Source organism: Falco punctatus, assembly GCF_963210335.1.
Source record: "Falco punctatus genome assembly, chromosome: 3".
Lineage (NCBI taxonomy): Eukaryota > Metazoa > Chordata > Aves > Falconiformes > Falconidae > Falco > Falco punctatus.
This window is the reverse complement of record NC_137582.1, coordinates 56,097,333-56,112,675: the sequence shown is the minus strand read 5'-3', so window position 1 is coordinate 56,112,675 and position 15,343 is coordinate 56,097,333. Positions and strand designations below refer to the sequence as shown.

General features: G+C 38.9%; 1 protein-coding gene across 2 annotated transcripts in view; it reads left to right on the top strand.

Moving 5' to 3' along the window:
* The window catches only part of LAMA3 (laminin subunit alpha 3), a 119,958-nt gene that overhangs the window by 43,541 nt on the left and 61,074 nt on the right, over nt 1-15,343 (top strand). Inside the window, exons 17-27 of one of the 2 annotated variants that reach the window (XM_080380576.1) lie at nt 739-838; nt 2,053-2,105; nt 2,525-2,630; nt 4,386-4,485; nt 4,892-5,048; nt 7,938-8,076; nt 9,662-9,804; nt 11,150-11,250; nt 11,368-11,521; nt 12,914-13,074; nt 15,222-15,330. In XM_080380576.1, the coding sequence (XP_080236702.1) occupies nt 739-838; nt 2,053-2,105; nt 2,525-2,630; nt 4,386-4,485; nt 4,892-5,048; nt 7,938-8,076; nt 9,662-9,804; nt 11,150-11,250; nt 11,368-11,521; nt 12,914-13,074; nt 15,222-15,330 (1,323 nt within the window). Of the gene's footprint in view, nt 1-738; nt 839-2,052; nt 2,106-2,524; nt 2,631-4,385; nt 4,486-4,891; nt 5,049-7,937; nt 8,077-8,264; nt 8,398-9,661; nt 9,805-11,149; nt 11,251-11,367; nt 11,522-12,913; nt 13,075-15,221; nt 15,331-15,343 lie in introns of both variants that reach the window. The other variant, XM_080380575.1, reaches the window with a different exon arrangement.

Below are 15,343 nucleotides of genomic sequence, written 5' to 3'. Positions count from 1 at the left end.
TGCAATTAACTGTTGAGGGTGGGAGGTTTTTTAATCTTTATATATGGAACATACGTACTGTTTATATCTTCTTGGTATGATAGAACACTAACATATACATGCACGTATACATATAAACTTATCCAAGACCTTCTGGTTCTGGGTTGCAACGGGCCATTTCAGCATCAAATTATTCTTGAAAAAATTATTATTTCTTTGTAACTGTTGCTATTCCACTATTATTGTTATTAGTACAGTGATGGTTATAGTTGGTAGTATATTAACCAGAAATCACAGTCATTGCTAAATGTGTGGCAAAGACCTAGATGGTAAATCAGACCGATGGAAGAAGTATCTATATAGGCTCATGTATACTGTTATGTGTACCTTCCACCAATAATGGAAGGAGTAAATATGAAAATTAATTATTATTTTAAAGTAAATTTGTTTTTTAAACTTTCTGCAAAACAGTTAATATTTTAGAGCAATTCTAATAAGGCTATAAAAGAATTGGAAAGTACATCCATTGAGGCATTTAGAATAAATTAGATACAGAAAAAATATGTAGGGTGGAACAATCCTGTGCTGATAGTATGAGACAAAAATCTAAGAAGTCTGAATCAGCCTCAGTTTCCACGCATCTGTAAAGGTCGGTAAACAGCCTGAGCTGTTAATAATAATAGGTTTTTCTTAGTACTAAAGAGCAGTATGTATTTTTATGAAACAGATGAACCCATATTAACCCCTTTCTGTCATTAGGGCTATTGTCAATGCCTTCAGCATGTTGAAGGTCCTACCTGTAGTAAATGCAAACCACTGTACTGGAACCTGGCCAAAGAAAACCCCGAGGGATGTACAGGTATGGCTTCATGACATATTTCTTCAAGTTACAGAATGTGTTACATTCCTTTGAAAGTCATCTTTTTTTGCTGTCACCATCTTTGGTGCTCAGTGACTTTCACAACTCTGGTTAACAGCGTGGGTTTTGTGCTCCTTAATTGTAACACCAAATCACCCATGATACCAGCAGTTACTTTTAGAGATTAGACCATAATTTAATGAGTGCTTGCTAGTGCTGGACCAAGGTGTGCTTGAGTTACAATGATGTGTACTTCATCCAGCCCTATGGCAGTTTTACTGGAGTGAGGTGGGATTTCTGCCCTTAACACCAAAACCAGAATTTGGCTCATTGTTTTGAGAAAAAGACGCTTTTTCGTTTATTGTCATCTCCTAGCTTGTAGAGGAATGAAAGGCCTTCTTGTGGCCTCAGTGTGACATGTTATAGATTATGTCTATATAATACTGATCTGTTTGCAATTTTTAGTGTTTGCTAACAGCGAGTGTGTGTTTTTCAGGCAGATGATAATAATAATAATCTTAAAGATTAGAAAGGATTAAGATAAAACACTTTAAAGATTTTTTTTCTTCCCAACTATTTCCTTTCTGACAGGTTCTACCACAACAGCCACCTAGATAGGATGAGTAGCCTTAGAGCTGATACCAATATCATTGAGTCTGACTCTAAATCTCTAAATAATACGCAGTCTAAACATCTCCTCAGAGATTAATTACTGCACCCTTTATGTAATTAATCTTTTCTGCCTTCAGTCACAGAATCAATACAGGGTTTCACCAAATCTCTAGGTCATTGTAGCTCCTTCCCACAATATTTACTTCATTTATAATTCATATGGAGAGCTGAACTGGTCCCAAAGTAGCACTGCGGAACAGAAGGGCGCAGTCAGGCTGGAAAATGCTGTTTTGTATCAATTATGTGAATGTTGCTAAGAAAGAAAAGAAATGTAAATCCAAACTCAAGACTGTTTTTGTTAAACACAAGTTAGAACACTTTAAAGGACACCAGTAAATTGCACATACATGGAAGTCCTCATTCTTTCTTTGCTTTTTCTTCTCACCTTGTGCCAGTATCCTTCTGCTGGTCTGAACCTTCCAGAGTAAAATCTGTCTTGTGGCACTATGACTCAAAATTGCAGATTCAGGGTGGTGGGTTTTTTTCCTGCAAAGTATCTTGGAAAGGTGAAATGCAGATTGTCTGTTTTTTCATCTGTGCAGCATGCCAGTGCGATGTGAGTGGAACACAAAGTGGAGTCGGAGAATGTCAGCAGGTAAAGTGAAATTAAAAGACAGACATTCATTAAATTGATTTTTGTAGAGATAAATTGTTGTAACATCTGGTAAGGTAGAAATGTTAGTCCTGACTATTGCTTTTGCACTTGAAGTGTTTGGTTTTATACAGCAAAGAAACAGTTTTATACATAAATTTTATATATCCTAGGAATGTATAAAAGATGTATATATTCTAAAGATGTATGACATTTCTGAAAATTTTTCATCATCTTGAATTTATATATTTTCTAATCTGTTCATTGCAGATGATAAATGACTGAAGTTATGTCCAGATAATATCTTTTGTTGAGATTTGAATGTTTTTCCTCTTTAGAATTAGAGGGAATTCAAAGTATTGAGAGATTAAAGTTCTGAAAAAGGTGCTGAAACATTTTTTATGAAATTGTTTTCTTCACAGGAAAATGGCCATTGTTACTGCAAACCTAATGTTTGTGGAGATTCCTGTGACACTTGTGAAGCTGGCTATTATGCTCTTGAAAACAAGAATTATTTTGGCTGCCAAGGTAAAATGAATAAAGGGCATCTCTAGTAGCACATTTGTACTTAGAACAAAATTTGGTAGGCTGTATTTTAAAATGTGGATGTATCTGTTGAGTCACTTGTGTGCACAGCATTTTGCACTACTGCTTGTAATTGCTTGTAATCCATGTAACTACTCCTTTGCCTTCCAGAGGGAGAAACTACCAACTGTAGTTCCCAGTGGGGTTTTTGTTTTGCTTTGTTTTTTGTGGCTCACTCATATGAAGAAAAGTGTTCCTCTGAGTTCATTGTCCTTCACCTGCCTTCCAAGGTGCCTTATTTAACACCACTTAGTGCCTGAGGCTCCTCTGCCAAAGCCTGCAGTGAGGTCACACAAGGTGCTGCTGAAACTGCTATCTTATCAAACAAGATAACCGGGAGTCATTCCTTCTCTTGCTCCTCCCAAGTTGTGGGGCCGGGGATGATTGATTTTCCTGCAAACATTACCTGTAAGAGTGGTAGCTGTCTGTTCTGCTTAGCAGTTCTCTTAAGGCCTGCTGCTGCAATAAAACCCCTAAGATGTTATAACAGATACTAGCTTGAGGGGTTTTTTTTCAGGTATCTTCGTGTACTGCTTTGACCCAGGGCTAAATGTGTTTTCAAGCAGAGGCAGATGTAGCTGTGGAGAAAGTGGTCCTTCTTCTGAAGGATACTTGCTCTGCCATGTGTTTTGAGTGGCAGGGCTGCTTCAGCAGTTCCCTTCCCTCCTTGTCCCCTCACTGTTTAGGTTTGTTAAAATTATCAAAAGCACTTTCACTGACTTCAGTGTGCTTTACAGCTCTTCAGGGCCGGTGCAGAGATTTATTTTTAAAGCACTGAAGTATGTTGAACAATCATTTAATATGTACAAAGTTAAAAATAATGGCTACTGTATCAAACGAAGCTTTCATACTGATGTGTCAACCAAGGAGCTAATGAAAGGGATCTGGTTTCACAAAGGTGTCAAATACTTTAATTATCCTTGATTTTAGTGAGATTACTGGTGTTTAAAGTCTTAGAAAACAGGATGCTTTTATGCTATGATGTAAATATGTGATTAGGAGCTTTCAACCTTTCAATTCAGCTTGAAATTTTAAACCTAGGCATACTTGTTCCTTAGTATGATGTATTATACCTCGTTACTAGAGGTGTCCTTTAGTTTGTGTCACAAGTCCTGTCTCCTGTAGAAAGTCATTCAATATTGTCGTCTAGTATTGGTTAAAAATATGCATAAGCTATTATATGAATACGTATGTTCTTGTTGTGTGCAATTTTTGTAACATAAATTAAATATTGGGGTACCAGACTCTGAAAGACTAACATTTTACAATTTTGCTGTTAGATTTTGGTTTTGGTTTTGATTGTTGTTGTTTTTTACAATAATTATTCATCGTGATATTGCTGTAGGAATTCTGACTTACTAGCAAAACATTTCAATGAGTGTTCCACAGAAATGTAGTCCTGCATTTAGTAATGTGGCATGGCTTATTACTTGTGATTTTTTTTTTTAAAGTGGCTTTTGTCACATTCCAAGGAGAAATAAAGAAAACAACCGTGAACATGGGAGGCCAGAAATAATTGCAGCTTATACATGTGTGTTATCATGTGTTTGAAAGTGAGGGGAGTTGAGTCTGAAGGGCTCCAGAAGGAGGAAACAAGTCATTAATGGTATTTAATTAGTGGAAGCGAGGTATGTTTTCTGATAACTTTTATCACTTTTTTTCTGATGGGTTATTTGATTTCTGCTCTTTGCCTGACAGGCTGCCAGTGTGATGTTGGGGGATCCCTCAGCCCGATGTGTGCCGGGCCCTTGGGTGGCTGCCAGTGCAGGGTGCACGTCGTAGGGACGGCCTGTCAGGAGTGAGTTCATTTGAAACTGCCCACAAGTCCCTTGCTATACTTCCGCGTGAGATTCTGGATGTGTTGATAAATAAGCTGGTAAATTGTATTAGCTATTGATACCAATTTTTCTGTGCAGTTTTCTTCTTTTACTTCAATAAGATTTTTTAATTTGTTTCCTTAAATAACCAGTATCTGTTTTGCAATAGTATTGCATATGTATCTATACATCTATCAAGAGTTATATAGGAAAACATGTAAGCTGGAAAACCTTCTGGAAAGAGAATTCTTATTACATCCATCTTATTAGCTGCTATCAGGATTCCTCAGTAGTCAGTAGGTCACCTCCCTTCCACTACTTTATGCTCTTAGATGTAGACCATACGGTGATGGGTAATTCTTTGTTGTTTTTTTTTCTCCTTGAAAGGCCTGAAAAAAACTACTTTTTCCCTGATCTGCACCACATGAAGTTTGAGATTGAAGACGGTATTACTGTCAATGGAAAGGAAATTCGGTTTGGCTATGATCCTCAGGAATTTCCTAGCTTCAGTTGGAGAGGGTATGCGCAGATGTCCTCTATACAAGTAAGCTGGTATTTTGCTCAAGGCTTTGAGGAGAAAACATAGGTGTGTGGTATTTATGTCTCTACGGTACTGCTATGTGTGTGCAAGGTCATGTGGGAGCCAGGAGAAAGGGTGGGATCTCACTAATCTGAACCCTTTGGTGCTGTATCGCTGTTTGAATTAGTGAGTGTTGGTATTATTGTAAGATAATTCCTTGTGCAAACATGTGTTCTGTGAGAAATACGCATTTTGCTATCTATTTAAAGAACAGAACTAATAGCTTTAAAGTCTATAATACTAAGTGCAGAATTTCTTGTCAGGCCAAGGACAGCAGAAACATAAGAAAATTGATGCTTGGCTAAATAATTTGAATTAAACAATTCTGTGGCAGACTGTGTCCTTAAGATTTTCATGTACTATCACAGTACTGTCACTAAAGTCCTCTTACACTTGCAACTTACATTGGGCGAGGAAGAGAAAGACAACTTTTATTAGGAATGATACCTTCACATTAAAGCAAACAGGAGAATGTGTAATTCAGTAAGGGAAGCTGTGAGCAGGAGCATATTGGCAACATTTATTTTAGTCTTATGACAGTCTACAAATAAACTAAACAACAGCAGAGGGAATAAGTAAATCACAGGGAGAAAATCACCATAATTTAATTGTGTGAGAAGGCACCTCTCTGACTTTGGACTGACAAGTGAATGAGGATTTAAAACAGTATGTTTGAGCAATAAATGGGATTTCCTTACGCTTCTAAAAGTAGTGTTCTGGTATTGTTGTGGCCAGCCTCTATAAGTTGTCCAAGGACTAATGAATCACTATAGACTGAGACACAAGCACATAACCGTTGCATAAGCATAGTGATTTCCTTTCTGTTCTTCATTTTCACTCTTCCCTATCTGTTCTTTTAGTGTTTTTTTTTTTTTTTAATCCCAGAGCTCATATTTGTTGGATCTTCAGAACTACGCCACATTCATAAATGAAGGCAACTCTCCAGTAGCTCAGATTTCTTAACTTCTGATTTCTAACTCACTGCTTTTTGCATTTCATATCCAGTGACATTTTATGAAGAGGTAGTGAAAGGTTTTAGTCTCTAATCTTGCTAAAAGTGCGCATTATTTTGCTTACCTGAATAAAGCTTTTCACTCAGGTAAGTAAGCCAGCTCCAGCCCTCCTTAGTTAGATCCTTGCATAACTGAGATAGATAGTCTCACACTTTTCATTTCAAGGAACTTTTCTAATTTTGACCTAGCTTTTATGTGTCTTCAGGACCCTGAAAAAAGCCTCCTGACCTTTATTTTGTAGAAGACAAATAGCGTTAACCATGTCTACCACACACAAGGCTAGTGTAACAACTTTTTGTTAAAAGAAACCATTTCAATACAACTAAAAATTTTCGAGGTGAAATGAATAAGCTCTGTGTGACCTCAGCCCTGTAATGCTACCGACATGAGTGTTTCATTATAGACTGAGAAGCTGACAGTCGGGCTCAGATTTTAAAGCAGTGGCCAGAGTGGCCTAAGTTTGTGACAGAGCTCAAAGAACAATTTCTCCCCACTCCCTGCCTTTGCTTGAATCCAGACACCAACATCCCTTCCTCCCTCACTTCTCACATCCCTCTTTCTCTGCCTTCACTGTGTCTTCTAGATGCTCCATAAAATCTTAGAAACCATTTTGATAAATCTCCTGAAGCATGTTTATTTCTTTTGCCTTTTCTTTTTTGTTCATATCTATTTTTGAAGTGTTCCCTCAGTGCCTGTCTTACCCATGTGGTATCCTTCAGAAGTTGTCCTCCATTTAAAGCAACACTTGTAAAATGTTGCCTGCTTGTCTGTATTTTCCATTCTGGTCCACTGCCCTTCTGCAGTTACCTAGATTTTAGCTATGCAGTCTCTCAGCTATGTAGATCACTCAGCTGGGCCATATGTCTATCTTTGCTTTCTGCTTTGCATTTCTATTAAGAAGGCAGATGTCTCTGTGATGATGATGACAAGATCGAGGAATATACATTCAGAGAAGCATATGGGAGCTGGCAGTCTTGCATTTATTGTAACTTCTAGGAGTAAGAGAAAATGAGGCTTTGTGCTCCTTTCTCAAGTATATGGAACAGAGAAAACCTTTGTGCATTTGGGGAAACAGAATGGACCACAGCAGTGGGGAGGTCACCACACAACAGGCATCTTTGAAAGGGCCAGGCAGTTGATTGTGTTGGGTGAACTGGTGGGAGTTAGATTATAAGGGGAGCTTTAGTATTTAGGATGGAAAGAAGGAAGCCAAACCCTTGAGGTTGCACCATTTCTTATTTTTCCTGGTCCACCACCAACCGCTGAACATGTCTCTGCCAGTTCTGTGGCTCTGCAAACTAAATAATGGGGTCTGTGTGAATGCATCCTCCTGTGGGCTCAAGAACTGCATGGCTCCAGAGGTTCAGCTCTAGGGCAAAGACGCATGCATGTTATCACATCTCTATGAAACTACAGGATGTGGTGGAGGAGCAGGAGTTTCAGTGATGGTCTGAGATGTCTGCACACTGTGGAGCATTGTGTGTGATCTCAGACTAGGATCTATGGTTCTGGCCTGTTCCTTTGGAATCCAGGAATAGGAATGACTTGATACCATATGCCTCCTTTATGGCATGGGAGAGGAGGGTAAAATACTGTCCATGTGTCAAGGTGCAACATCAACACATGAGTTCAGCAGCTCTGTGCCTTTCTGGATAAGCTATTATTCAGTAACAGTTTTATTTCACAGGAGGTTTTGTTCTATATTCTTTTGTAAGCTGCCTGAGGCTTTCTTTTCTGTTATGGAGTTTGTCTTTGCCAAATGGTTTTTCTTTCTCTGGGTGCTAATAACAAATAATATACTTTCCTTTCCTCCTTTTCCCTTTCTTTTTATTTTTCCCAGCCAGAGGTGGTTGTGCCTATCACTGTGGCTTCCCCTAAGCTCTTCCACCTAGTCCTCCGCTATGTCAGCCTGGGCTCAAAAAGCTCTAAAGGGAAGATCTCAGTTGCTGAGGGAAAACATTTTGGCACTAATTATACTTGTAAGTGAATTAATTTTCTCACTAGGCTTGCCTGTCTTCTGTCGTATACCAACATTGCCATTCCACTATATACTTGTTTGCATGTGCATTTTTCTTGTAGGACTTTAGTATGGTGCTTGCATGGCTTCTAACTGTTCCTCTGTTCAGCACTTTATGGCTGTCTTTGTTTATTAACTTCCATTTTTCAGAATGAAGTGAGGATAACTTTGAATGTGGAAAAATCAAACCACTACTTATTTCGCATTATCCTGAGGTATATTAACCCTGGAGGTGAAACATTATCTGGTCGCATATCTGCTTGTCAATCTCAGCCTGAAACAGGTAGGTGCAACTCAACAGTGTAACAGATCAGATGGATGGTAGGTCAGAGGAGCCTTTTCAAGATGCACCTAAGTCCAATTTGTAATGTCGCTTAAAGTGTGTCACTTTTAACAAGTGTCAGTGCTTTTGTGCTTTCCTAATATATATTGGAGCATAATTGATGTGGCTGTGTTTGCATGAAACCCCTGCTTACAGTATTTGTTTTTTCAAATGTTTGCCAAACTCTGTACTTTCAGTTCTGCACTTGGAAGCTCTGAACTGTGTGTTTTATGAAGCTTTTAAAGAAGGCTAACAGCACTTATTTTGGTTTAGTTGCCTTTAATATTTCAGTTTAAAGGTGGCTTCTGCCTTCATTCCATCAATAACATTTATTTAATGATGAATCCAATCTACCAAGTTAGCTCTGATTACAGACCTCAACAGCATGTGATGCCTTTTGGGCCCTGATAAAAGATAAGTACTCCATATCCTTTGAACAGTAGAGGCATACCAAGCCTATATGCAGAATTATCTTTTATTATGCCTAACCTCAACATACTGATGGGAGATAATGGAGTTTAGTCATAAATCCTTTTAGTAATTATGAGGAGACAAAACTGAAGACTTCACAGATACCACTCAGCAGAGTGGCAGTTGTTTGTGGTCATGCCTGGCTTATATTGCCTGGCAGGCAGGGAACCAGCTTTTGCCTGGGTCCAGGGGCTTTAAAGCGGAAACCTTTAATATTCATAACAATTGATCCTTATGACTTTTCTTTGATAAAACATACCGCAGCTACGTTTCTGTTCTACATCATCTCTGCCCAGAAGTTACTGTCAGTTGCTGTGTGTAACTAAACATTTTAGATGCTACTGAGAACCTCCAGTATCTGAAATATTTGGCTGAAAGTTGCATGAGAACAGGCCCTGTGCGAGCTGAACACATTGTGGGTCAGTGCAGAGACAGGTTGAATGGAAAATAATGGAAGGGGAAAGTGAAGAAGTGAGCATTTCAGAATATTGCAAAACTGGCCGTTACAGGGGCAGAACTCTGCTTTTCTGAACCAATTTCCCCAAGACTAGCAAGAACAAAGATAACAACCACTGCATTGCTCTGTAGCTTACTGTGCTCAAATTCACTGTTAAAATATACTGACAGAAAAGCCTTGATCAACTTCTCTTAGACCAAGTTTAATGGATGAAGTGATTACTACAGCATGCTAAGCAAGTAGGGACATTTTACATAGTCCCTTATTTCATTACTTGTTTTTTTTTCTTGCTGGCAGGGGCTGCTCAGAGTAAAGAGTTTGTCTTCTCACCCAGTAAGGAGCCAGCTTTTGTCACAGTCCCAGGAAAAAGCTCCACAGAGCCTTTCTCACTGGTTCCAGGCACATGGACCATCAGTATAATGGCAGAGGGGGTCTTCTTGGTAAGAAAACAATTGAGGAAAACAAGTGCTTGAAGGCTGTCATGATAGTATTGCTCTGGAGTAACTTGCTGGGAAGAACCCTGCAAGCAATTGAAATTCAGCACCAGTGAAAAGAGTACAGCAGCAGAATAGCGTTATGAAAATTTACAGTTCTGCCTCTGATTTAATTTTTTGTCTTCTCTGACTTTCACCTGCTTTAGTTTTCCTGTGCTTACAGACTTTAAGTCTATCTGGAATCTGTACATTCAAAGGATAAAGTAATACTAACTTACAGCACAATTTGTTGAGCATAAATGCTCACAGAATTTCGTAATTCTTATACATCAGGTGTCATATCTAAAGTTTGACTCATCCACAGGTGACCAAGGCCTTAGTTTCTTAACAAAGATTCTTCAGAAAAGTATTACAAGATGGGCTGTGTGATTAGAAGGTCATTTTCTAAATGTTTTTATCCTCTCATCACTACTCTCAGTCACTGAAAACCAAAAATTTTCTGATAGCGGTTCTGAGAAATTGCAATAAAAAGACAAATTGTTTGAGGTGATCATGTATGAAAAACCTTAAACATGTATGGTCACAAAGACAGCATATTGAAACTCATATATATCTTGTATAGGGTTAATAAGTAGCCAGTATCTTTAGTCATTAAGCCTGGGGCTTTGTTAAATTTATGGAATAACACATAAAATGTTACTAAAGAGCTTGCAACCGTATTTCTTGCTGACAGTGACAGTACTTATTGTGCCTGGGTTTTTATTTTTACTAATACCTCTGAAAAGGAATTTATTCATGATCTTAGCCCAACATATTCTCACAATGCCAGTTTTTATAAGTAAGCTCTAATATGTTAATTTAAGTAGGCAAGACAGAGCAAAAATACACCAGCTTTTGAAGCACAGCTTAATAGATTACATGGAATATTTTTATAGTCATCTGGGATTTGTGAATTTCCCCTGTGGAGTCACAAACAGTTGAGTTGTGTGCAATGGGGATTGCACTCACAGGTGAAAATCACGCTCAGCTGGCTGTGTGTGACCAAGCTGTGGGGAGGCTCTTTTATGAACGCTGTCTTGTACAACACGTGATGGGAGAGTGCCTTCAGAGTTACCCTGCTTACAGGGCAGCTGCCTTCGTCCCATCCCTATGAAGATATAAATAGAGTGAGGGGGACACATTCTGATGTTACTGGCCCATGTAACAACAAAAATTTCCATGTCTTGCAGATATCCTCTGTAAAAATTATTTATGTGGTTGGTTTTGTTCATTGCTGCATTGTGAAAGGCTAGAGATGTTCCTTTTGTAATTTTCTATACGGCTTTGCATTTGTTTCATTCTTTGTTCTTAGGATTATATGGTGCTGTTACCTCGTGATTACTACGAAGCATCCATCTTGCAGATACAAGTTACAGAGCCTTGCACCTACTCAGGACATGCTTCAACAGAACAGTCAGTATATATGCTACAGAATAAACCAGCACCTAGCAGTATTGTATTATTATCCGGCTGCACTTGAAAACAATAATAATACTGTGTTTTGTTTGTTGTTTTTTTTGTGCATGTAAGCTGCTTGCTTTATCAGCATTTGCCATTGGGCACATTTTCCTGTGTCCTTGGTTCAGAGGCAGTGTATTTGAGACATGGGGGAGAATACAGAAGAATACCTGTGCGACAGCCAACTCCTGATCAACCGCTGATGACCCATATCAGTGGAAGAGAGGTCAGATTCCTGCCTGCTAATTATGGTCCCGTCTGTACTGTTGACTATAAACCTACTGGACTAAAACGGTTGCAGATTTACAGCTCAGGATTTGCAGATCTGTAACACATCCCTAAAACAGACTCTGTGCCAAGTTCTGCATTTTATACAGAACTGTAAATGGATCAGTGGAGGCCAATTTATAACTGACTAGAGTAGACATTTCGCTCTGACAAAAGTACTTTATTAAATAAAAATCCCTCTGCTTTAGGCATACTGGCTTGTTAAGCATACTGTTTAATTGCAGCAGAAATGACATAAGGGTTTGTCAGCAGAAGTGGTGTACGTACATCACTCTAAATCTCTAAGCTCTTTTTTTTTTTTCTTAAATAGCTATACTTATGTAAAATATTTGCTTTACTAAAGAAAGAAGCAGAAGCAATTATGCCACTGCTGTAGGTCCATTGAAAGAGAAAAGTATGTTTTATGAGATGAAAAATTATGCTAGAAACGTGTTTGGTAAAAATAAGGTATTTTATCAAGTACATGATAATTACATGTAAAGTGATTATGCCCTCTATTGGGGGTGCTTGGATATTGCTTTTAGAAATATAAAATGTAACAAGAATATTTACAGGCCACAGGCCCCGGTGCTTCATCACTGATGCATGTGCAAAATTTGACTGCTACGAATAATTACAGTGAAGTCAAGAGGGGTGTTGACAGAATTACTTACATGTTTAAGTGTTCATAGCCTAAGGAAATATTGAGAAAAACAGTTTAAATTTGAAAATAATTATATAGCCAACTGTAGCAAAAGCATGTATAACCATGTAGCTTTCCATGCAACTGCTTCCAAGTATCTTGCATCCAATATTGTGTTGAACAATTTGTGCAGGTAAATTAAAATTCGATGCTTCAGAAAGTGGCATAGGCTGTTTGTTGTTTGCTGGAGAAGGTGCTTTCATTTTTTGTAGGGAATCGATATACAGCGCTGCTGTAGTCTGGAAATATTTTTTCAGTGGAGAAGTAGATTCAGTTTTTATATGTTATTAAAGATAGCTTAGAGATGAGAGTGGCAGTTTTGTTGTACCATTAAAGTTTCCTTGCTGGTACATTCTGCTGGGGAGAAGAGAGAGAATAACATATGCATTTCCTAGGCTTATTTTAGAGCCTTCCTAGAACTGTTATAATGGCAACCGTTTCTTGAACTTGGTTGACTCTTATTAGTGGATGAAGTGATATTTCTAAGCATTGCTTCCATTCTGCTGGATGTCATTTGCTGAGACATTACAGGATTAGCCCTGGACTAATGCTGAATGGCTGGCTTGCAGGGCAGGAAGAGGGAGCTTCCTGCAAGAAAGAGAGTAAGAAATATAACAGCTTTTCTCTGTTTCAATGATCTTGACCTAGGTCAATTTACAGATGATCATAAATGTTCCTCAAGTCGGTCGCTATGTTCTGGTTTTTGAATATGCCAATGAAGAGGATCAGTTATATACTGCTGAGGTAACGATACATAGCCCTGGACCTGTCACTGAAGGCAGAGTGAGAATATATAGTTGTAAATACAGGTAAGAATTCCTGAAGTAACCATTAAATGATTAAATAAGCGTTTGGGATTTAATTATACTTTTAATGTTTTGGAATCCGTTCTGTAGATTGTTTGAATTTTAGTGTGATTTAAAAGCAAGTGCATGATTCTGTGGGTATTGTACAGATTTTTAATTCTCTCTGTGCAATCAGCTCAGTGAATACTGCTACTGCTTCAGTGAACTGTGTTTCTGTACAAAGGTTACTTTTTTATATGCATTTATAAATCCTTATAAACTATTAATCTCCAAGTCCAGTGGGAGAGCATCACTGTTGTTGGCTGCAGATGCCTGCACTGTTTTTATTTAGTTAAAATCGTGTCCAAGGGTTTTGGCTATAAAAAATGTAACAGCCAGCTTTACAACACATTCCCACCGTTTCTAACAAGATCTGCTGAAGAAGTATAAAGCCGTCTGGCATTCTGAGTGTAGCCATCTTCTGGCTGTTAGGCTGTAGGCAAGGTCTTCAGCCAAATGCTTCTTTGTCCTTGCTGTCTACTGAGGTTACTGCAGATGTTGCTGCTCGAGAGATTTTGTCTGCCCTGAGGGAGATTGTCTTTGACACTTGAGCATTTCAGCTTATGATTCAAATTAGGATCGTGAACATGCAGATGCTTGTACCCTTGGGAGAGCCTACCCAGTGCCAGGGGACTGCAGATGTCTGTCCTTCTTTCCCGTGAGCCAAGTGTTTGGCAGACTCAAGGCTTAGGGATATTCAGGATGAAATTGCCCAGTAAGAAAAATCATTCTCATCAGCATGTTTGTGATACAGAGCAAAGCTATGTGGAACAGTGACTTTGTCAGGTTATTGCTGGGGAAAGCTCTTATTTTAGCCTGTTAACACTTTGAGCCCCATACTACTTGCTATAAATCTTCCATTTTATTGCCTTTTTTTTCCCCAAAAACACATTTTATGGGCCAATGTTGAACATACTTGTTTGTTCATGTGATACACTAAGAACTTGCTCATGAAGATACAAAGAAAGCCTGTGCTACTTCAATGTAGCAATGCAGAAAATCCCTTTTGTGGCCATTCTGCATGAAGCTAATGGTCACGTTGCAAGTAAGTTGTGTGACACCTATCCTAAGCTGGAAGCTACAAGTCTCTTCTGTTAAAAATTGCATCAAGAATTACAGAGTGAGGTACATGCAGATAAGAGTCACTTGTATAATCAGGAATATATTGGTCCAGGCCTTCTGACAGCTCTGTAAGTTTGATTATTCCCAATAAAACATCGTAGAGCATAAAACATTGCAAGCTTCCAAAGAATCACAAATAAGGGACTTACATTTCTCCAGTCTTAAATGTCTTTAGCCCTGAGCTGACCTTATTTCTGAGCTGTGCTGTAAACAAGAGTGAAAATTCCACATTCTCTGGTTCATAGCGGAGAAACAGAGAAACAGTTGTGTAGTGGTTACAGCTTCTCACCCATGGCATGCTGGCTGGCACAGCTGTGCAGAAGTGTAGAAGAAAGAAAAGAAATTTTTCAAATTAAGAAATTATTCAAAGACTTTAGCAAGAACTTCCTCCTAGCATGTATTTGCCTTTACCAAAAGTGCACAGCCCATCTAAGGTAGTCAGTAAGAGGCAAACCAACATTTTTTTCACTTGTACTGAGGAGTGTCTCTGTGTACGGAATAGCTTCCTAAAATCAAGGCTGGCCCAACTGCCATTGTGTGGTGGGAGCTGCTGATCCACACCATCAGTGGCACGTGGCAGTAGTGGAAAGCAGCAGCCGGTGTGTGCTGGCACCTCAAGGAGCATGGCCCAGGCACAGATGTAACACACCATGTTACACAGCATGGAAACCTCTAGTTGGCATGTATGTGTATCTTTGTTCACATCCTACCTAAAACAGTAGCTCAAATGGGTATCAGAGCTGAAGGTCTGGAGGTCTGGGTAGGTCAACCTACAAAGGACAAGTAGTATTTTGTACGTGGTACATCCTTTGTCTCACTAGCGAGGATACTGCATGTTCATCAGTGGCCAAAGGTAGTTACTGACGAACCAGCAGGATGGATAGGCACCAGTGGTGAGGCTAGCCAGAAGCTAGGCAGCTGAGCTAGGCAATAGCCTAAACACAGGGCAATGCCAACACGCTCATTTTTAAACCTGCTTTCTGTCTTAGTTTCCTTTGTCGCAGTGTTGTAGTTGATGACAGGAATCGCATTGCAGCCTATGACCTTCTATCAGATACAACGATGCATATTAAGGCATCATCAATTAATTTTCTTCTGGTAAGTTTCTATT